The sequence below is a fragment of the Aethalodelphis obliquidens genome, unplaced genomic scaffold (genome assembly GCF_003676395.1).
Source record: "Aethalodelphis obliquidens isolate GAN/ISIS:26980383/991018 unplaced genomic scaffold, ASM367639v1 scaffold31, whole genome shotgun sequence".
Lineage (NCBI taxonomy): Eukaryota > Metazoa > Chordata > Mammalia > Artiodactyla > Delphinidae > Aethalodelphis > Aethalodelphis obliquidens.
The window spans coordinates 8,284,130-8,307,851 of NW_020837975.1; the positions used below are offsets into that span (position 1 = coordinate 8,284,130).

General features: G+C 42.1%; 2 protein-coding genes across 10 annotated transcripts in view; one reads left to right on the forward strand and one right to left on the reverse strand.

The window, feature by feature from the left end:
- The window catches only part of SLC26A8 (solute carrier family 26 member 8), a 75,381-nt gene extending 63,421 nt beyond the window's left edge, over window positions 1–11,960 (reverse strand). For all 5 annotated transcript variants that reach the window (XM_027126734.1, XM_027126736.1, XM_027126735.1 and 2 more), the window contains exons 1-3: window positions 11,615–11,960; window positions 8,941–9,551; window positions 3,626–3,812 (exon numbers count right to left, since the gene is read on the reverse strand). In XM_027126734.1, coding sequence (XP_026982535.1) covers window positions 3,626–3,812; window positions 8,941–9,025 — 272 coding nt within the window. In that variant the 5' untranslated portion in view covers window positions 9,026–9,551; window positions 11,615–11,960. The remainder of the gene's footprint in view (window positions 1–3,625; window positions 3,813–8,940; window positions 9,552–11,614) is intronic.
- The window catches only part of MAPK14 (mitogen-activated protein kinase 14), a 73,616-nt gene continuing 61,094 nt past the window's right edge, over window positions 11,201–23,722 (forward strand). For 2 of the 5 annotated variants that reach the window (XM_027126764.1, XM_027126763.1), the window contains exon 1: window positions 12,027–12,614. In XM_027126764.1, coding sequence (XP_026982565.1) covers window positions 12,499–12,614 — 116 coding nt within the window. In that variant the 5' untranslated portion in view covers window positions 12,027–12,498. Of the gene's footprint in view, window positions 11,342–12,026; window positions 12,615–13,384; window positions 13,487–23,722 lie in introns of those variants that run through there. The other 3 variants (XM_027126766.1, XM_027126768.1, XM_027126767.1) reach the window with 3 other exon arrangements.

A 23,722-nucleotide genomic window follows, 5' to 3' on the forward strand; every position in this document is an offset into this window, starting at 1 on the left:
CTCACAATTACCTTATAAAGTAGGTGCTTTTATCATCCCCATTTTATAGATGAGGCTACTGAAGCACAGTAGGCATGGATAGCTTACCTAAGGTCACACAGTTGGAAAGCAGCAGAACTGGGATTCAGAACCAGGCAATCTGGCTTCTGAGTCTTGCTCTTAACCACAGTGCTGTGCTACCTTTCAGGTTAAAATTCAGAAGTGGATATAACTGTTTGTTTTAGAAGTAGGGAATAAGCACTGCTATAAAAACCCATGGGAGGCAGTGTGGGTCAGATTTAAGGGTCTAAGGATAGGGCAACTGGAGGGGAATAAGGCTGAAATTCCTTTGGTAGTACCTGTTTATGATGAGGTATAAGTCAGGAAAAGATTATCCTTTTGTAGAGACAAAACCAATGTGGCCCCCAAATGCTCTTTTTGATATATGACCTCTGACCCTTCCTGGAGCAGAAAAAATGAGAGTTGTGATATAGGACAGGGGAGTGACATCCAAAACCACAACTTGCAAAAGGCAGGATATGGGCAAAGGAGAAGGCTCAGAGGGAGGAAGGTCTGCAATAGGGCTGCGTGGAGGCCTTCTTCACTTGTCACCTAACTCATGCCAATTATGAGTGATAAATCAAGGAACAAGAGGGACTAATAAATCTGGAGTGTGAGTGAGGACAGGTTGAGTAGTTAGGGTTAATATCATGATGTAGGTCACAAAGGGTTTTTAACCTGAGGTCCATGGATGATCAAGGTGTCTCTAGATAGAATTCATGGGGATATGTGACTTTAGGAAAAATTATATCTTTATTTTCACTAACCTCCTAACTGAAATGTAGCATTTCCTTCAGTTATGAACACTGACAACAAACCACAGTAGTATCAGCAGAGCTTGACTTCTTCACCAATAGAATCACAAATATCTTCATATTACATTAAAATTGCTGCAGATACCTTAAAATAGCATTTATATTCATCATTACTTAGAAAGTATGGTAGTTATTAGACCCACAATCATTAAATATAATTTTTGGATATTTTCATATTTTGATAACTATATTTCAATATAACTGGTTTCCTTTATAATACTATGTATTTTATGCATTTAAAAATATTCTGGCCAAGACCATTCAATGGAGAAAGAATAGACTCTTCAACATATAGTGCTGGGAAAATGGGATAGCTATGTGGAAAAAAATGAAGCCAGACTCTTACTCTATGCCGTATACAAAATTAACTCAGAATGGATCAAGGATCTAAATTTAAGAGCTAAAACTATAAAACTCTTAGAAGAAAACAGGGGAAAATCTTCATTACCTTGGATTTCACAATAGTTTCTTAAATATGACACAAAAATCACAAGCAACAAAAGAAAAAAAATAGATAAATAGCATTTCATTAAAATGAAAACTGTGTACACAGGACACTATCAACAGACAACCTACAGAATGGGAGAAAATATTTGCAAATCATATATCTGATAAGGGTTTAATATCCAGAATATATAAAGAACTCCTATAATTCAACAACAAAAAGATAAACAACCTAATTTTTAAAAGGGCAAAGGAAGTAAATAGACATTTCTTCAAAAAAGATACATGAGTGACCAATAAGCACATGAAAAGATGCTCATCATATTTAGTTATTAGGGAAATGCAAAAAAAAAAAAAAAAAAAAAAAAAAAAAATATAAAATTTTTTTATTAGAAAAAAAAAAAAAAAAAAAAAAAAAGCAACACACAATGTGATACCATTTTACACCTACTAGTATGGCTATAATTTAAAAAAATGGAAAATAACAAATGTTGGAGAGGATATGGAGAAATTGGAACACTTGCTGATGTGAATGCACAATGCTGCAGCTGCTGTGAAAAAGAATTCCTCAAAAAGTTAAACAGGGGCTTCCCTGGTGGCACAGTGGTTGAGAGTCCGCCTGCCGATGCAGGGGACACGGGTTCATGCCCCGGTCCGGGAAGATCCCACATGCCGCGGAGCGGCTGGGCCCGTGAGCCATGGCCGCTGAGCCTGCACGTCCGGAGCCTGTGCTCCGCAACGGGAGAGGCCACAACAGTGACAGGCCCGCGTACCGCAAAAAAAAAAAAAAAAAAGTTAAACATATGATCCAACAAGTCCACTCTTAGGTGTATACCTAAAAGAATTGTAAGCAGGGACTTGAACAGATACTCCTATGCCAATATTCATGGTAGCATTATTCGCGATAGACAGAAATTGGAAACAACCTAAGTGTCCATTAACAGATGAATGGATAAACAAAATGTGGTACACACATACAATGGAGTATCATCAGCCATAGAATGAAATGAAGCACTGATCCACGCTACACCATTGTGCTAAGTGAAATAAACCAGACATGAAAGACAAATATTGTCTGATTCCATTTAAATGAAATATTTAGAATACACAATCCATAGAGACAGAAAGTAGAAGAGAGGTTACCAGGGGCTGGAGGAGGGGGAAATGGGGAGTTATTGCCTAATGGGTACAGAGTTTCTGTTTGGGGTGATGAAAAAGTTTTGGAAATAGATAGTGGTGATGGTTGCACAACAACGTGAATGTCATTAATGCTGCTAATTTGTACACTTTAAAATGGTTAAAACAACAAATTTTATATTATATATATTTTACCACAATTAAAAAAAGTTAAAAAAAAATTATTCTGAAAGGATGTTCATTAGCTCTGATAGACTGCTAAAAGGTTCACAGCACAAAAACAGGTTACGAGCTCCTGAACTATAGGGTTTACACAGTCATTCTGCTATCATTAATTATTTCACCACGGTTGCTTTTGTTATTGTTGTTAGGAGACTGGCAATGGTGGTTAATCAAACAATGTATTTATTAAATACCATCCCTAGATGCTGTGGGGGACAGCCAAGGTCTTTATGTCCATGAAGTTTATAATCAACAAGGTGCTACAAGGGACTTCCCTGGTGGCGCAGTGGTTAAGAATCTGCCTGCCGATGCAGGGGACACGGGTTCGATCCCTGGTCTGGGAAGATCCCACATGCCACGGAGCGACTAAGCCCGTGTGCCACAATTACTGAGCCCACACGCCACAACTGCTGAGCCCACGCGCCACAACTACCGAAGCCTGCACACCTAGAGCCCGTGCTCCATAACAAGAGAAGCCACCGCGATGAGGAGCCCGCGCAGCAACGAGAAAGCCAGTGTGCAGCAACAAAGACCCAACACAGCCAAAAATAAAATAAAATTTTAAAAAGTAAAAAAAAAAAAGAAGGGGGCTTCCCTGGTGGTGCAGTGGTTGGGAGTCCGCCTGCCGATGCAGTGGACACGGGTTCGTGCCCCAGTCCAGGAAGATCCCACATGCCGTGGAGCAGCTAGGCCCGTGAGCCATGGCCGCTGAGCCTGCGCATCCAGAGCCTGTGCTCCGCAACGGAAGAGGCCACAACAGTGAGAGGCCCGCATACCGCAAAAAAAAAAAAAAAAAAAAGAAGGTGCTACAAGACAAACCACAAAAAAACTGTAGAGGAATTATGCAATAAGCTAAGGGTTCTGATGACAGGAATTCAGAGGAGGAAAACAGAAGTAGGCACCAAAGGTGTCAAGTAGAGTTTTAGGGCTGCCAGCTTGGTGGCAGCTGAATGATCGCACACACGCACCGGCACTGGACATGGTGACTGACGGTGCTGATGTCGATGTCCAACTTCCCAGAGAAAGCGGTCTTCCTTCTGTACTCCTGTTGAAAGTTCTCCTCATTGTACACATCTCGCTTCACATCATACACGAAAGAGTTTTGCCTGTATCTAGAGCCCAAACTCTGGAAGCTCCTCTCTGGTTGCATCATTCCTGGATAAGTGGAAAGAAGTTAAACAAAAGAGTTTTTAAAAAGTCTAGATCCTTGGCACATTTTTATGGAAATAAACATTCCATTTATTGTATAATTTTATACTTAAAACAACCCTATAAAGAAAGCAAGGTATATATTATTTTCATTTTCAAAATGGAGAAACCAAAGCCCAGAAGTTTAAACAACCTTGGTTTTTGAATAATTAGAGTCAGGACTAGAACCCAGGTGTCCAGCTAGAAAGCCTAGTTTTCTTTATATTCAATTATGTTGCTATGTTGCAGGGGAAAAGATTAAGAGGTAAAAGTATAATCACCAATTTTCACTGAAAATGCTAAGGGTTAAAGGGTCAACATAGTGTCTTTTAACTCCTTTTCTCTCTAAAATAGCATCCATCATTATCCCTTTACCCTTTTCCTTTCTTCATAGAACTAACCAGTACCTGATTCAATATTTGTCTATTTGTTCATTGTCTGTTTCCCACACTAAAATGTAAATCCAAGAGGCAGGACTTTGTTCATGGCTGTATCCCCAGAGCCCAGGATAATGCCTGACGCTTAGCAGGCCCTCAACAAGTATTTCTTGAATTATGGTCAAGTATCTAGTTAGTGGCATCATGATGTAGCAGAAAAAGCACTGCACAGGATATCAGGATTCTGGAGTTCTAGCCCTGGCTGTTTTTCTAACTAGCTGTATGACTGGGGGCAAGTTTCTTAGAAAGTGAATTTCAGTTTCCTTGTCCATAAAATGACATGGTTTGACAATATGATCTCTAAGGTCACTTTAAGCTTTAAAAATCTGTAGTATCATCCTGCTGTTTTAAAGAGAATGAGAAGAAAGAGTTAATGAGGATGGATATAGATCCATCTCTGGGAGAAGGTATAACTGTTCTTGATCATCTGTGTTTTTGAATAATAAAAACAGCATGAACTCTAATATTCTTCCACACAAATGTATAAAAAGTATACATATATATATTTTGCATAGTTATAAAATATATAGGTAAACACTCAAATTATGCAGATTACACAAGTAGTTCTTGTATAGGTGAGGCTGCAAACAAGTTCAATGTATCAGCAACATTTGTTTTCCATCAGAATTATCCTGTATCTTCAGCAGCAGAAACATTATCAACACCAACATTTGTAGAGCACTTATTATATACCAAGGATTGCACTAGATTTTTTTCATGAGTTATTTCTTTTAATTCCAACAACAATCCTAGTACTACTATTATCCTCATTTTATAGGTGATAAAACTGAGGTTTTGGAAAAGTTAGGTAACTTGACCATAGTTATATAATGTATGTTTACTCTCAAAGCATTGGGTAGCAGGGGTGAGCTGTATAACACTTATGAACTAATGATCACAAATTCAATAAAGTGAGTGTGGTTAGGGAATACAGAAGAGGATGGAAGAGGTATTTTACAATGTATTAAGAGAATCAGTACTTCGTGTCTTACAGAAAAAAAAAGCAGAACTGTACACTAAAACATAAGTAATATTTTTCCCTTTCTTTCCTCCACCCATAGGAATATTGATCCAGTCTTCCTTACTTTTCCTATGTAATCTTACAATAAACTTCTATGACTAGAATATATCTGTTCCTGGCAACTGAAAAGAGCCTAATTAACTTGCTTATTATATTGAGATTATAAAAATTGCCATCCTGGGTTAGATGCAGTGTCTAGAATCCAGCATTTTGTTTCTGAAAGTAGCACGAAGCAGGCATGAAGCAGGCAACATATGAACATCAAGCATAGTGGAAACAGTGGGCCTGGGACAGGTAGCTGCAGCTACTCAACTGCAGCAATTGTTGCCATGGGTCATGTGGGGTCCAGCATGGCCAGATCTGATCTTTTCCCAGAGAAGTCATAATTCCAGATTTTTATGTGAAATCTTCTGACTTTTAAATGTTGTTGATTACCTTACATATTTTTAAAAACACAGTACACATCTAACAAAACATCTCTGCAGGCTAGATTCAGTCTGTGAACCACCAGTGTGTGACTTCTGTCCCCAGAGCCTTGTTGTTAAAGACAAAATATCCTTATCTCCTCCCATCACAAATTATAGTTTATACCCCAAGAATTTCTCTCTCTTTCAAAGCTAAAGCATTTATGTTTTCTGTTGTCGCACCCTTAGGAGGTATTATATCTCATCAGTTCACTTATGGAAAGAAGGATTTCATTTTATTGTCTTCAGTCTACATCATTTATATTTCAAGAGGTGGCCACCATCTACTAGACCAGGATTTGGTGGGGTTGTCTGCTTTCATTTTCACAATCTTGTGAATTTCTACCATATGCATTCTTGGCCTTCATTTACTTCTGACTGACGAATGCTATTTCACCTGTGGTCGATTCATTCAGTGTTCCACAAACATTTGCTGAATGCTAGGTGCTCTGAGGATACAAAAGGACAAAGACTTGGGACTTCCCTGGCAGTCCTGTGGTTAAGACTCTGTGCTTCCAATGCAGGGGGCACAGGTTCAATCCCTGGTCAGGGAACCTCAGACAAAAAAAAAAAAAAAGGACAAAGACTCTACAATTTAGTAGAATAAAAATACCAACATATGGTGCTATAAGACTTTAGAGGTGGGAAAGACAGGAATTAACATTTATTGCTGGCCTGCCATATGCCAGCTTCTTCACACACATCATCTCAAAAGATAGGTATTATTTTCCTGATAATGATTATACTCATTTCACTTGTGAGTTTAGCGGGTTCCTCAGAATCATATAACTATTAAACAGCAGAGCCAGAATCTGAACCTGGTCTTTCTGATTCTAAAATAGATGTCACATCTAATGCCACATGATCTCCTATAGAGTGGGATTAATAACCCCAACCTAGAAGGATGAGGAAGTCCTCCTAGGGGAGATATGGTTTGAACTCTGCTCTGGCTAAGCTGGGGGCAGAGAGGAGAATAAGGTATTTCAGAAAGAGAACAGGATAAAATTACAGAGATAATATAAGGCAAGTAATTCAATAGGCCTGAGTAAAGTCAGTGTCAAACCCAAAAAAGTAGGTTGAGGCCTACTTCTGGAGGGTCTTGAATGTTGGGCTGAACCTGGACTTTTTAGCTATTTAAAATGTTCGAGAAGGAGTAGTAATATGCACAGAGATGTGCTTTGGGAAGATGAATCATATCAGTGGTATAGTCTAGAGCTGTGCTGCCCAGTATGGTAGCCACTGGCTACCTGTGGCTATTTAAATTAAATAAAATTGAAATTAAATGAGGGACTTCCCTGTCGGTCCAGTGGTTAAGACTCCACTGCAGGGGGCACGGGTTTGATCCCTGGTCAGGGAACTAAGGTCCCACATGCCGCGTGGCACAGCCTAAAGATTATAAATAAATAAAATGAAAAATTCAGCTCCTTAGTCACACTAGCTACATTTCAAGTGCTCAACAGCCATGTGTGGCAGGGGCTACTGTACCGGACAGGGCAGGTATAAAACATTTCCATCATCATAGAAAGTTCTACTGGACAGCACTGGAGATAGGAGAGACTGAGGCAAAAAGACCAGTGGGAGCCCATTACTACCATGGTAGTCTAAGGGAGAGGCAATTAAGTCACAACTCATGGGACCACAGTCAGGATGGCTAGGAGGGGCAGGTAGAAAGCTGTCTTTAAAGGACTTATCATATGACTGGATAAAGGCAGCAAGGGAAAACACATAATTTCCTTATTGTTTTGTTTTTAGTAGTCATCTCTGAAATTTCTTCAGTTCCATTATGTCTTTCTTGACTTCACAGAAGCCCTACTGGCTTGTTTTTATACACTAGCAGGACCCTTCCCTGTATGATGATCAGAAGCTGTTACTGACAAGTGGCAAATGTACTTTAACGTGGAAAAGATGATGCATTTCCGAAGAAAGTAACCCCAACTATACTGATGGGATAATGACCTTTCAGCTGAGACACAACACAAGAGGGAATCTCGGTTACTGACTCCTACAATTCCCTGATGCTTCCTGCCATCAGACAAAATATTTAGGTGGGTGGGCCATGGTCTGAACAACTTAAGATTTTATTTTCATATTCTACAAATGTGACATAGTTTGGGACATCTGGATTCACCACTAACTAATAGAAATTAATCTCTGTAGCCCACACTTGGTCCCACAAACAACATCAGCAGCATCTGGCAACTTGTTGAAAATGCAAATTCTCAGGCCCAACTAGCAAGACAAAATTAATCAGAAATTCTGAGGATGTGCCAGCAGTCTGTTTTAAGAAGCCCTCCAGATGGTTCTGATACACAATGAAATATGAAGACCACTGTAAATATAGCTAATTATCTTTATTCAGTCATTCAGTGCTAGTTTTGGGCATACTGTTAACATGGGTACTTTTGACCTAGCTCTTTCCCCCATACTACCCCTATCCATCCAGCCATCGATTGATTCTTTTACATAATGTGTTGAAAGTACTTTAAAAGCCAAGAATAAAATATTTAAATACAGCCCAGTTTTCTGACTATTAACCCAACAGATGTGAAATCCTGAACCTTAGTTTAGTTTCAAGACTATCCTCTCATACGGTCATCTTTCATATGTTCTCTACAATCATAGGAAGGTAAAATTCACTTCCAGAATTTCAAAAAAAATATTTGTAATTCCATCAGAAACAACAGCCCTTTGCCCGTTATGCTTTTATGTTATGCTTTTAAGGGGGAATGTATGTGGAAAAAGAAAAGGCACAAGCAAAGAGCATTGCTTTCAGTATCTTTCAGTCACTCGGTCTAGTGGCTGGGGATGGTGGGAACACACCGACAACTACTTTTAATGTGAACTGGTGAGGGTATTAGTAAAGGGCTGTGCTGGAGAGAAACTCATTATTGGGGTGGGGATGTTGGAGAAGGCTTCGCAGAGGGACACATACATAAACAGAACTTAACAGGAAAAGAAAGGGGCCAAGAGAGGTGGAAGTGGGGGCTCAGTCAGAAGGAACAAAATGAACAAAAGCAGTGAAGTATGAAAGGAGGAAGAGCGTCTGGGCAGTCAGGCCTCAGGAGGAGGCGGATGGGGGAGTCAGGTGAGGCTCATGGAGTAGCCCAGTTCTGGAGCTTCTGACAACTGAGACCCACGAGTGTGGAAGGATTCAACTTGCCAAACGCACACACCATCTCTCCTCACTGCTGTTCCACGCGGCCTTTCACAAGTAGAGCCGACACCTAAGAGAGAGAAGCTCCCAGGGACGGCCGTCATTCATTCATTCCCCAAACACTGAGCGGCCGCGACGTGCCTAGCCCTGCGGTGACCGCCGCGGGCCCCGCCCAGGGACTTCCGAGTGTAACGAGGGGCTGGTCCTTCGCACCCGACGCCCGGGCCGGGTCACCGCCGCCACCACCTGCAGCCCGCGGCCCTGGGCGGCTCCGGCAGCGGCTCCCCTACTTCCTCGGCTCACCTGGTTCCCGGGCTGCGGCGGGAGGGCGGGCGCTGGAGCCGGAAGCAGCTCCGGCCAGGCGGGCGGCGCTGTGGACGCGGACGCCGGCGGTTCCCGAGCCGTTGCGTCCGAACCCGCGGGCGTTCTGGCGGGCGGGGGACAAGAGCGGGGCGAGGAAGCGGAGCCTGGGCAGCCGGGGTGGGGAGCGGGGAGAGGCCCAGCTGCGCCGCGGTTACCTGTGTCACCCAGCCCTCCGCTCTCGAGGACTCTTGATTGAGGGCCTCCTTGATGCCAGGCCTCGCGCCCCGCACTTCACGTACAGTAATTCACTTGAGTCTCCCGACGACCCTGTGGGAAGAGAAGACGCGGGAGGAAACTGGAGGCTAGAGGGTCACCGAGGTCTCCAACCTTAATTCTCAGCCCCACAAGCTTGGCTTCTTCCACTGAAGGACACTCTGCTGCCCAGGTCTCCTGCTCTGCTCCCCGCCCCTAATCCCCCTTAACCTCCTTGTGAAGCTCAATACCAATCACTGCCTCTCACTATGCCTTGTATTCCTGCTTGGCTCAGTTGCAGTTTTACACTTGCTTGATTACTGTATTAGTGTCTAATATATTGTTCACTTTACCTGTCCCTTTTTGTAATTTGTCTCATCCCCAAAAGGGCAGGGATTTTTCTCTTTCATTAACTGCTGTATCATTGGTGCCTAAAGCAATGTGATAGACCTAGTAAGTGCACAATAAATTTGTGTTGAATAATTGAATGATTGCCCTGCTGTTCATTGTAAGCTCCACATAGGCAGCAACTCTCTGCTTTTTAATCACTTTTCCATCAGAAGTGCCGGGTACCTAGGATGCATTCAATACATATTTGTTGAATGAGTGAATGTATTGCTCATCTTTACCCTTTTGGTCACTCTCACTTCATCATTCCAATTTGTTGTATAAATATATGAATTTCTTAGAATTCCTACTTCCAGGTTTCCTCCCTTGTATCCTTGCACTCATCACCTTGATTCCTCACTCCCACCCCTCATATCTTTACAGTTGCATTTTTGCTCTCACTTCCTCCTTCAACCTCTGATACTTCTTAGAAAGCTCCCTGCCCTGCAGGTTGAATTGGAACATTTTTATTTTTTATTAATTTATTTCTTTATTTTTATTTTTGGGTGTGTTGGGTCTTTGCTGCTGTGCGCGGGCTTTCTCTAGTTGCGGTGAGTGGGGGCTACCCTTCGATGCGGAGCACGGGCTCTAGGTGTGCAGCTTCTCATTGTGGTGGCTTCTCTTCTTGCAGAGCACGGCTCTAGGAGCACAGGCTTCAGTAGTTGTGGCTCTCAGGCTCTAGAGCGCGGGCCCAGTAGTTGTGGCACATGGGCTTAGTTGCTCCGCGGCATGTGGGATCTTCCCGGACCAGGGCTCAAACCCGTCTCCCCTGCATTGGCAGGCGGATTAACCTGCCTGTGTCACCAGGGAAGTCCCTTGGAACATTTTTAAGTAACATGTCTTCGTAGGCAAGAGTCACATTCCAGGCTAAGTCACATTGAATCCAAAGAAAGCTTTCAACAAATCACCCATGACCCTGGTTTGGGGTTTTATTTCGGTTTTCTTTGAGGAGAACTGAGAATCCTGCACTGCCTCCTAAATTGAGATCATGGTCATTGTTCATAATTTGTTCAACAAATATTTATGAAGTACCTTTTATGTTCTAGGCACTGTGCTAGATGCTGGAACAAGATAGGCAAAGTCTGAGCACTGCAAGGGATGCATACACAAAAGAGAATAATCATGGATAGTGATGAGAATTGTCCTGGCTTGAATCTAGTTATTTCTAAAAGAAATGACTAAGAATAAGATAGGGTCCAATTCTGCCTATTGTTACAAGCTTTAGCGTAGGAATAGGTTAACAGTGGTGGCAAGGTATGGGGTTAGAATACCTTGCCCATTCACATTTATTATCTTGTTCACCTTTCAGGTGGGAATGTGGGGCAGGAATTCTCTTTGCATAAACTGGAACTAAGGTCTGAGAAATGTCAATTGACTTGCCCAATATGACACTGCCGGAAGACTACTCTCTGCACTGTTCTTACTCTGAGAGGCATGATTAAAATTCTTAAAATCCTCTTCACTGGAAGCTCTTCAAGGTAGGAATCAGTTTCAAACCTTCAGGGTAATGGTTTAAAAATACTTCTCAAAGGGAGATACCAGGGACTTTCCTGAATCTGAATTACCTGGGGCGTATTGTAAAAATACACGTTCTTGGTGCGCATCACGGACCTCTCCAACTAAACTCACTGTGGATCCTGGGAATATGCATTTTTAAACTCTCAAGGTGATTCTTCTACACATAAAAGTTTGAGAACTACTAGAAGAGTTTGGGTGGAAAACCTCAACCTTAATGCAGGGCTAATATTTACCTTTGGGACAGATTTCGTCAGAATTCCGAAGAGTAAGCCGTGTATGTCCTTGAGCAGATGGGACTGCAACGGCTTTCTGGCCGGAACCTTCCTTTTTATTATGCAAGTATTTCTTGGAAATTGGGGGTTCTGCTGAGCAGGTGCTCGGCAGGCTGCTGGTGACTACCGCAGTTCAAAGGTCTTTTGGCTCTTTTCCCGACACCTTGTTTGTCAATGTCGCTTTCCACCTGGGAGCCAGGCGTTTGCCCCGCCGACCACGGCGGGGCGCACGCGGCATGTGTTGTCTGCTTATCCCCTCCTTCTCGGGTCCGCCTTGGCGCCCTTAAGAAGAGCAGTCCCTGGTAGTTCCTACCTCTGGTGGCCAGCTGTTGTTCTCTTCTCGCGAGAATTGCTCCTCCCATCCTCTCCTCTCATCAACCCCCTCCCTTGGGCAGGTTCCATATTGGGTAAAATCTCGGCTCGCAGAGAGGCCCCGGAGCTGTTCTCGCGAGAGTACGGCGGGAGGCTCCAGTTCGCAGGCTGTGGAACGGCGACCACTGGAACCTCCGCGGTCGCTGCAGCTGGAGCCGTAGTCCCGCGGTGCAGCCGGGAGTCGGCCTCGTCTGGAGAGGGTGCAGCGAGAACCTGGCGGGCGCAGCCTTGAGCCCCTGAGCGTGCCCCTGCCCTTAGCAGGGCTCACCCCCGTCGCGGAGGAGCGTCCAGCCGCTGCGGCTGACAGGGGCCGCGCGCGCGGGAGTCGTCTGGCTCGCGGCACTCACACCTGCGCGGGCCGCCAGCGCAGGGTCCCCCTCCCGTCCGGCCGGGCGACGAGGTCGGGGAAGCGGGTGCGGGCGCAGGCGGGGCCCCGCAGGGCCACCTCCTCGCCCCGCGGCCACCGCTGGAAGATGTCTCAGGAGAGGCCCACGTTCTACCGGCAGGAGCTGAACAAGACAATCTGGGAGGTGCCCGAGCGTTACCAAAACCTGTCCCCGGTGGGCTCCGGCGCCTATGGCTCCGTGTGGTGAGTGTCACCGGGCTCGGGGCCTCGGTGGGCTGGGTGACCCTTTATGCCCCAGAGCCAGGCCTGCCCCCACGGCTCAGCAATGCACCAAGCGGTAGGAATTTTCCTTGGGGGAGAGCATCCTTGCCCCTTCGACCCCTGTCCTTCTCTCCCTGTACCCCTTGCACCCCTCACCCTGCACACCCACATAGGTGGTCAGCTGTGTGTAGGACGCAGGTCCACGATGGGCGGTGGGTGATGGTGTTGGAGCCCGGCCCTGGCTCGCACCCTGCGCATTCCCTTCTTGGGGGGTTGCTGCTTTGGGGACAGGAACAGGAGGGCCCTCTTTGGGGGTCTCCCAGCTGGCATCGAGCAGAAGGACTCTCTCCCGAGATGTGCCCACCTTGGGCGCCGGAGCCTGCCCTCGGAGCAGACAAGCCCGGGGAGCTGCCTGGAGAAACAGAAGGGCAAAGCTCGACCGGGAGACTGCCGTCATCTGAACAAAACTGAGGACGAAGGGCGTTCAGTGCGGGCTTTTTTGCAAACCTCTGTCGAAATCCCATTTTGAGAAGCGTTCTTTTTGAATTCGCACTTGAATTAGTAGCTATCCATAGAGCTTAAAATACCGACTTTATCTCGGTGAGTCCTGTGCCAGCTTTAGTGTGGTGTGTTTCCGATTCAGTTGAAAGCGTATTTCCTTTTCGCAGAGTGGGGGGTGGGTGGTAGTGCCTGCAAACACACTGCAGCTTGAGAAACTGGCGGCCTCACTGATTAGTCACATACCACTGCTCGTTTAAGTATTGTTTGACAAAACAGTTTTCTCCTTTGGAGCAAGTGAGATTCAGATCCGATGCACGCCCTCAAGATCAAAAAGTTATTAACAATGCCGGGAGGTATTGTAAATATTTTTTAATTGCGATAATTCTTGTGAAATACTGTGTTTTTAAAGTCCCTTTGAGAGTTTGCAGGGAACTTATCTACACTTAGAGCCTGAGGTACACGATATGGATATGGAATATATAGCAAAGGAAGGAAGAGACACTTTGCAGCTTTAATTCACACTGTGAATGTGTTTTCAATTAAATGATACTGTAAAATGTTCAGACCTGAAATAGTTCACTAAACTTTTCTAACTTTCAAGGCTTTAAACACTATATTTTAGAGGTACTGAAATTTGAGACCTCCTGATCTGAAGCTAATTCATGTAATTCCTGTGCATGCATCATTTGAAGAGAGGTCTACAAAATTATTTTCTTGTTTCGCCACAAATTCCAGGCTTTTGGACTTGTTAATCTTTAAATATAATTCCTGTGTTTCTTAAAGCCCCAGCATGAATTTCCGGTTTATAGAATCTTCTGGGTAATTGAGATTGTGCAATTGTGTCCAGCAACAGATCATATTGCATTTTCTGGTTCAGGCTGTTTGAGTTATGTTGCTGATGGCACTATGCTTGACATCTTTTTTCCATTTTTATAGTGTGCTGTTGATTTGCTAATTTTCGAAGATGTGTTTGGATCATTGCTCCTTTAATAGCTCATTAGTTTACCTCCATTTTTCATTCTTGAATTGACACATTAATTTTTGTGGTACCGAGTTTTTGTTTCCAATAATGTTTAAACCTTAAGGAGTGATACAGCAGAACAGCTCAACTATGGGGAGTTTAGTGAACTTGAAAAGAATTCCTTGCAAGGTTTCCCTACGTTGGTGTGAATAGCTCTGCCTTAGCTCTGGAGATCCAGATTTACATCGAAGTGCCATTAAAATGAACTCCATGTTTTTTTAGTACTGTACTTTTCTGGCTTTTAGAAACCATCGATATCTGACACTTGGAAGTAATTTTGTTAAACAGGTTTTTAAAAGTAGGTGATACATTCACATTGTATAAAATTCAGAAGGTATAAAAAAATAGCGAAAAGTTGCCTTTCCTTTCTTGTTCTACAATTGTGCTATTCCTTTCCTCAGAGACAACCACTGTTAAGTTTCTTGTGTGTCTTTCCATGGAGGCAGTTCTGCTAAGGGTATTTAAGATGTAACCTATAGCATATTGGTGGAGAAAAATAACTGATGTTATGTGACAGTTGACCATAAACAAATGTAACTGATTTTGGATTGAAAGTATCAGAATTTAGATGTACAAGTGTTATCTCATTCAGAGTAGTTATTTGAAGTTGTTCTTTCAATTAGCAACTTTCAGGTGTGGCAGAAAACTTTTTTTTTAACTTCTCTTAGAATCCACTTTGGAGCCTGTGTTATTTTTCACTATCTTCATTTTCTTGAGAGCAGATTTAATTTTAGGAAATAACAAAATCAAACTGAATCTGAAATAATTTAGAAAATTGGACTGAAGTCTGGTGGAAAAGATTAGGTAGCCAGGTTGATGATACTGTTTTAGGTCAGATAGAAGTTGTAACCATAAAGTAATGACACAGAATTTCCTGTGTGACTTGTAGAACTAGATCTGAAGTCTGTTCCAAAAAAGAATCTCTGAAAGTATTTCAAGGAATGCAATGTCACTGAAATAATCTGTGTCAGTTTCCTAATTTGATTGCTCTGAAGTGTGATACACTTTGATGTGGAACTTAAAAAAATTTTTTTTTAAATATTAAGCCAATTTTCAGTATTTTAATTTGTACTAAGTATATATAGTAAAGCAAGTATGTAGCAACCCAAGTGATAACCAACCGTGAATTAAAGATCAAGGAATCAGACTAGAAATTTGGGAATTGATAGGGTTTTACAAATATGCCTTTCCTTTTTAAGGGGTAAAAGGAACTAAACTAAGTCTTGCAATTTTAAGGAACTTTGTTTTCTGTGAGGGGAAATGCAGCAAGATTTTTGAAGAATACATTGTTGCACAGCATTGATTTTGCGGTTTGGGGACAGAAGGAGGGGGAGGAGCTTTGTGGTGAGTTTAAGGAAATATAAACAGGAACTTAAATGCCTTTCCTCTGGTGTATGGGTTTTCCAGACACTTGCCTCTGATTACAGGAGGTGGGGCACTGGTACCATAAAATAGGTGAGTGTTGAGAATTATTCTTAAATCCTATTCAATCATTTATTAAACAATATTTATTGAGTACCAACTATGGACCAGATAGCAGGCTAGGTTTCTTGAGCTAGAGTGTTAAGCAAGACAGAATAAGACAGTCCATTCCCTGATAGGGTTTATAGTCTGATGCAAATAATAACTACATTTATGGATTGTGTTCTATGTTCCAGGCATTGTGCTGTGCATTTTATGTTTATCATCAGTATATAAAGTGTATAACAAAACTTTTGATAAAAGGATGGCAAAATTTACTAAGAAATCAAATCCAACTCCCTAAATGCTTTGTGGAACAAGATTGTGTGTAAATAACTAATAAAAATAAGTGAAGGACTTCCCTGGTGGCGAAGTGGTTAAGACTCCGCCTGCCAATGCAGGAGACATGGGTTCGAGCCCTGGTTCAGGAAGATCCCACATGCCACAGAGCAACTAAGCCCTTGCACCACAACTACTGAGCCTGCGCTCTAGAGCCCGCGAGCCACAACTACGGAGCCCGCGTGCTACAACTACTGAAGCCCGTGCACCTAGAGCCCATGTTCCACAACAAGAGAAGCCACCGCAATGAGAAGCCCGCGCACTGCAACAAAGAGCAGCCTCCACTCACTGCAACTAGAGAAAGCCTGTGCGCAGCAACGAAGACCCAACATAGCCAAAAATAAATAGTAAAAGAAAAATTTATTAGAAAAAAAAGTGAAGCTAAATTTTTTTAGTATTAATGGCCCTTCACCATTTTAAATCTTTTCCTTTTTTTAGCATGAGCCAGGGCACGAATAAATAAAAGCACGTCATTATTGAGTATGCAAAGGTGACTTTCTTGGCTCCTAATGAGTGAGAGGGGTGTGCCGTTTATTTTCCTAGTGGTGATAATAGGCCCATGCTGATCTTGCTTCCCATTTGCTTTCCTTTGTAACCAAAAGCAAGGTGATTGTCTGCATGTTACCAGTGCCAACCAATAAATAGTTAAACACAATGGCAAATATTTGTATTATTGATACAGACTTTTAAGAAAGAGTTCAATCAGGTTGGCTATAAAGTCATCCTTTATTTATCGGATTCCATTTTCCACTGAAACCTTTCCACTGGCTCCCATTTTAAAATAAGGATATCCTGAACCTCTGGCTTTTCAGTTCTGCCAGTTTAATTTCTTGATACTGAGGACTATGCTTTTGATTTCCCTCTAAATCAGCCTCAGAGATGATCTGCATTGACTTTGCCTTTCATGGGCAATAGTGCAGATGGTGCTGAGACCCTGGGGCTTAGGATTCAAAGGTGGAAGAAGTCACTGTGCTAGATCCCTCTCACTTTAGTATTAACTGACATTTTTATGGGATTTTACACTTCATAATGTATTTGCATTTCAAAGCATTGTTATTCAGTTTTCACTGGCTCTGTGAAGGCTGGTATTATTAACCCAGTTGTATAGATGAGGAGCTGGACTCCTTAAAGGAATGGCATACTTGTCAGTGCTACTTTGGATTTGGTTCTGGGGTTTCAACACTTTAGAATTCTTTCCTGTACTTGTAGACTGCTAAGATTGTGTGGTGGCACCTTCTCTTGTGCTGTTTGCCTCTCCCCTCCCTCCTTTTGTGAAGAAAGGGGTTGCTGGGTCACTTGAAATAGTAGAACTATGACTAACCAATCCCACCAATGTCAGCCTAGCTAATCTGAGGTAATGACTTATTAAAGTCATATCTCTTCCTCAGAATTGATAGACCAAAAATGGACTTATTGCCCAGATTACATTTTTTCCCAAAGGATCATCAGTGCAACTAGTTAATTCCTGAATTTATGAATCCCCTTGGCTTGAAATTCTTCTGTGCACATTTTGGAAAGTTGAGATTCTCTGTATGTGCTTCTGTTATGTAAGTATAGTATAGGATATAAATAGAAATAACTGCCTCTCTAGGCCTTTGAAAATACACTGGACTTTTGCTCTTTACTGTGAAATTTGGTATTGATTTGTTTCTATCCAAGAGATATAATTACTATAGAGCTCAAAAAAACCTCATTATAAAGTGGCTTCCCCTGACTCTGGAACCTAGGAATATCATTTCATGGTTGCCATGTACTTGGAAGTGATGCATGGGTTTCTTCAGGACAAATAAAACCTCTTTAAACTTGAAAAAAAAATTTTTTAAATAAATGAAGCTTTTAGTATTAGAAGTAGTTGTCTTTGCATAGTCCTTCTGTAAGTTCAGTACATGTCTGTTAAGGATTTATAAAATTAACCAGTTTCCCAGCATTTTAGCCTTTTAATAATTTATTCTAGGGAGGAAGTAGATGGTGGCCTGTAAATTCTGCACTTTTGACAAATGGATTCTGGGCTTGGCTCCTAGGCTGAACGTGGGGGAGAAAGTACAGAAGAGAGAGGGGTGTAGAATGATCCCTAAGTTTTGGCCTTGGACAAATGGATATATCTAACTTTGGAGTCTTACAGGGCACAGGATCTAACTTTGGAGTCTTATAGGGAGAAGAGGATGGGTTCATGCTAATCTCCTTGAGGCCAGGACTTTGTTATACCGATACTTTGAGCACCTGTTATGCGTGGGTCACTCTTTAGGTGCTAGAGTATGAGCAAAACAGACAAAAATTTCTGCCCATAAGAAACTATATTCTGGGCTTCCCTGGTGGCGCAGTGGTTGAGAGTCCACCTGCCGATGCAGGGGACACGGGTTCGTGCCCCCGTCTGGGAGGATCCCACATGCCACGGAGTGGCTAGGCCCGTGAGCCATGGCCTCTGAGCCTGCGCGTCCAGAGCCTGTGCTCTGCAATGGGAGAGGCCACAACAGTGAGAGGCCTGCGTACTGCAAAAAAAAAAAAAACCCAAAAAACTATATTCTAAGGGCAGGGGAATAAAAGTAGACAATAAACAAAAAATTAAAACTTATAACGTGTCAGGTGATAAATACTATGGGGGAATAAAGTAAGGAAAAGAGAGGGAATACTGGGATGGCTGTGTTGCACTTTTAAGCAGGGTAGACCTCAGTGATAAAGTGACAATTGAGCAACGACCTGAAGGAAGTGATGTAGTACACTGGTTGGGCCTGAATGGGGAGGGAAGAACAATTCCGTGTTGAGGGATCAGCACATGCCCTGAGGCAAAGGCCTCATTCTCTAGCATAGCTGGAAGACCAGTATGGCTCGAACTGAATGAACCAGGGGCCAAATAGTAGTAGGGGAAGCGAGTGGAGGGGCTACAGAGGTGCTGGGATCATAAAGGGTCTTATTTGCCTTTGTAAGAATTGTGCCTTTTACTCTGAGACGGGAGACCATGGAGGGTTATAACCAGAGGGGAGACATGATCTAACGTGTGTTTTAACAGATCACTCTGCTCTGGGGTCCCTGTTTTTTCATTTCTGTTCCTCACCCATTTAGAGGTGCTAACTGTAGTTTAGGGTAGAGTGGGGGAGTCAGATGAATTGGTGTACAGCCCTGATGTGTATTTAGCAACTCTCATTCCAGGAAGGCTCAGTGTACCAGAGCCAGTACTTTTGGTGGGCCCTAGAAATGCAGGGTATTCCAGTCCAGCTCTTTAAATAACATGTGGAGCTTAACTTCACTTTTCAGGTTTCTGTTGCCAAAAGGGAGGGAGCAAAGAGATTAGCTCTAGACTTCTGACAAAAGAAGATTAGCCTGCTGGCAGGTTGAATGTTTTCTAACTTCTTTGGGCTTCTAGGTTTTTTCTTACTATTGGATTATTTTTAAAAAGTCATTTTTACCTTCTTTCAACTTTTAAGATCTCATTTATTTTCTGTTTTATTTGGCCCTGTATCTGCTTTACATTCCTCTGCCTTGCCCCCATCACAATAATTTTAGTAGAGGTTGGATTATTGTTACCTGTTAATAATGTTTTGGCTAGGAGCCCGCAATGACTTCTCTGTTAACTTGAATAAATCTTATAGATTGACAGATTCCACACATGTCACTGTATAAAAACCCATAGGATTTATTTACTTTTCTGCCTTTATAGATACAGGTTTCTCTCTTTTATGAAAGCCATCCCCCTTTTACTGCTCTATCATCTAGTTGCAGAAAATAAGTGTTCCTAAACACAGATTCCCATGACAACAAAACAAAAAGGTAATAGAACAAGTGTTTATTTTGTCTAGGCCTGCTGTCTGAGTAACTTTATACCCTGAACATTTTGACTTCTGTTACCTTGAATGATGTTTCAGATTTCCTTGTTTTCCTCAAAACCTTCTCCTCTTAGGCCTTGGTGGCATTGTCACTACGCCTGTGACACGACGGAAGGTATGTGAGTGTGTGTGTCTTACTGTCAGTCTACCTGCAAGTATGCATAGGTTGCTTTACCAAGCTTACGATCCAGAGTGTAGGCATCACACATCATTATGCAAAAAAAAAATCTGAACCAATTTCTTCTTTGTTTTCTTAAATTCATTAATTCAGCATGGCCAGTGCTAGGCACTGTAGTAGGTATTCTGTTTATAAAGACTGAAAAAACAAAAAAGCAGGAAGGGTTCCTGCTTTTGAAAATATCAGTCTGGAAGGGACACATTTATGTTGCTTTCTCAGAGATTGCTTTGTAAGTCCTCAGTAGCTTTTCTTTTCTGCATTCTTTCAGCTTAAGTTGCCATCTCAAATGTACCTTTATATTTCTAATGTGTCCCTTGAAATCTTCTTTTAGGTTTTTCTGTGTCTCTCTTGAATCTAGTGACATACTGGTCACTTTTTACATCTAGGGCAACTTTTTGCAAGGATGTATGTTTGAAATCTGTGTCAGAGAGACCTTTCCATCTGATTCAGAACTAGAAAGCGATGACATCAGCATGTGCCCGCAAGAGGTCAGAACTTCTACTTTTGATCTGCCAAGGGCTCAGGGAGGCTGTGGTTTAGGGGAGGAAAGGGGCAATGAGAGTAAGTGTCCTGTAGATCATTAACGCAGCCCTATAATTCCACATGGGGTAGTGTCTCTGCTGTGACCGTCTTCTCACCTGCAAATTATGTGCCCCTAACAATCATGCCTTTAGTCCGTCCTGTGACACTGAACTTGAGGTGTCTGGTTTACCCAAGTATTTTCTGAACTCTTCATTCTTGTATTTCCTTATCCCTGTAATAGATATAACTTTATTCCTAGAAATAAATGCTTTATTCTTTTGTTTTTTTTTTTTTTTAGCGATACGCGGGCCTCTCACTGTTGTGGCCTCTCCCGTTGCGGAGCACAGGCTCCGGACGCACAGGCTCAGCAGCCATGGCTCACGGGCCCAGCCGCTCCGCGGCATGTGGGATCCTCCCGGACCGGGGCACGAACCTGTGTCCCCTGCGTCGGCAGGGGGACTCTCAACCACTGCGCCACCAGGGAAGCCCTAAATGCTTTATTCTTAATCCCCAGTAGCTATTTCTTTTTTCCCCCTTCATCAAATCCTGCATCTAGGGCTTTAGGTAGCTTGAACCTTCTTGAACTTAGACTTTTGAATACTAGTTTCTATTTATGTTTTCTTCCCTAGGCTACCAAATACTTGTAAAAATCTTAGTTATCTTTCTCACTTGGTATAATAAAACATGACTCCTTCATGATTTTAGTATTAAATTGAAGTGAAATTTTGATGTTGGCATCTTACACTGATATGCTTTTAATAATTTCCTCATCTGACATTATAAGTTTGGCTTGGTTCATTTTCTGATACCTAGGTTAGTGGCCTAAATGCCTTATGCTTTGAATGATCTGCTTTGAAATTAGCAGTCTCAGTGATATTGATGCTAAAGGGAGCAAAAGGGAAAAAATAGCAAATTAAGAGAACATGCAGTGAGTATTATGAGCATCTATCAAGCCGTGCTTACATTCCCAAATATAGTATAACACTAGGGTTACTCCTCCTGTTGACATCTTGGGTTGATAATTTTTTTTGTTGTGAGGACTATCTTGTGCATTGTAGGATATTTAGCAGCAACCCCGTACCCTACCCACTAGATGCCAGTTGCAGCCTCCAGTTGTGACAACCAAAAATGTCTCTAGACATTGCCACATGTCCTCTGGGGCAAAATCACCTTTGGTTGAGAACTGCTTATATAACCCTATATATTTGGATTGATTGGCCCTGAGTAAAAACTAGATAGGATAACTTGAACCTTCCACCTGCAAAAAGAAACACTATACTTTCTGTGCATATTCCCTTTGAATTCATTGTCTGATACAGTCTCAACAGTGTCTTGTTCATATACTGTACATTCAAATTTATACTTCCAAACCTAATATCAAGAATGTCTAACCCTGGATTTCAAGTCTATTGAAAGGTAATGTTTCATGCTTTCCCTTGATTATTTTTCTACATACTTCTTGAGGACAATCTCAGAGATGTAGCACTAACTACCCTAGGATTAGATTCATGTTATAAACTTGTATGGTTCAGCCTTAGATATGTGGAACTGATATTTGAAGGAAGCTTATCACTAGCACTAATGAATGACAGTGGTCATGAAAATTACAGTCAGGGAATAAGCCAATTGCCTGAAGATTTCTATAACTAGGTATTAAAGCAACATAATTTTGAAAGTTTGAAATGTATGTATTTTTATATTTATGTTTTAGATTTGCTGTAGTGAAAGAAATCTGTTGGTCATCCATCTGATAGTGTTAAATGTCCACCAGTGTCTAAAAGAAACAGACATAAAATATTAGTGAACTATGTATATATATATATATAAAGGTATTGATGTATACAGAGATGTGAGGGCCCTGTGGGCTATAGTAGTTGGCATGTTTCATGAAGGAAGGATTTGAAGATTGTTTGTTTGGTTTTTTTTTTTAAATAAATTTATTTATTTATTGGCTGTGTTGAGTGTTCTTTGCTGCACTCGAGCTTTCTCTAGTTGTGGCGAGCGGGGGCTACTCTTCGTTGTGGTGCACGGGCTTCTCATTGCAGTGGCTTCTCTTGTTGCAGAGCACGGGCTCTAGGCGCGCAGGCTTCAGTAGTTGTGGCTCACAGGCTCTAGAGCGCAGGCTCAGTAGTTGTGGCACACGGGCTTAGTTGCTCCGCGGCATGTGGGATCTTCCCAGACCAGGGCTCGAACCTGTGTCCCCTGCATTGGCAGGCGGATTCTTAACCACTGTGCCACCAGGGAAGCCCTGAAGGTTGTTTTGAAGGATGGGTAGTATTTGGAGCATTTCTAGAAAGGGAACTTTTTAGGTAACAGGAGAAAACATAACTAAGAGAATTAGATATGAGATGGACTGCCCTGACAAGGGTAGTATCTCAGATAGGATGAACCCAATTGTAGTTTTCATTCTGGTTGTGTTTCAGAATCACTTGTGGAGCTTTTAAACATATAGATGCTTGGGTCCTACCCCCAGAAATTAAGAATTAGGTCTGGAGTAGGGTTAAGGCAACTGCAGTTTTCTAGGCAATAGAGAGCTAGTTACAGTTTCTTGAGTTGTAAAGTAGGGAGGGAAAGTATTTTAAAATTGGTTTGATTGGAGTGTTACAGAATGGATTGGAGGAAGCAAATATATTGCTTTGTAAAAGTCTCTAGTAATTTATGTGCGTATCTGTTTAATCTGACTCCCCAGCTAGGTTTCTCAATTCCTTGAGGTCAGGAACTATCTGCTTCGGTATGTATTTACTAATCTTGCATTATGTTCCTGAAGATAAACAGATAAATAAACTATAGCTTCTGCTCTCCTTCAGAGTCTAAATTGGGAAACAAATATATATAGGAATACCTTTTTTTTCAGTTTAGTGCCTAAAGAATTGGCTACATTATGTTTCTGATTGTAGTAGTTCCTAGATCCTATCCATAAACTGCTGAATAAATGTGCATTTTAACTTGAAAGGAAACGATATTTTAGTTTTCCGTAACATGACAACAAATGATCAAGGATTTGGGTCCTTGGTTATATTTTAATAACCTGCCCTATCTTACTGTTATTTCAGAAATATACTCAACCTCAAATTTGAGAGTAAGAGATCTAAAAATATATGTTGAGAATTTACTATGTGATAAACCCCGTGCTGGAAGCTGATCATGAAAGTATTATATAATAGCACGTTCATTTCCACTTGGAACATTTACTACTTGTCTTTTATAGTTCATAAAGTACTTATACATAATTATCTTATGTGAGCCT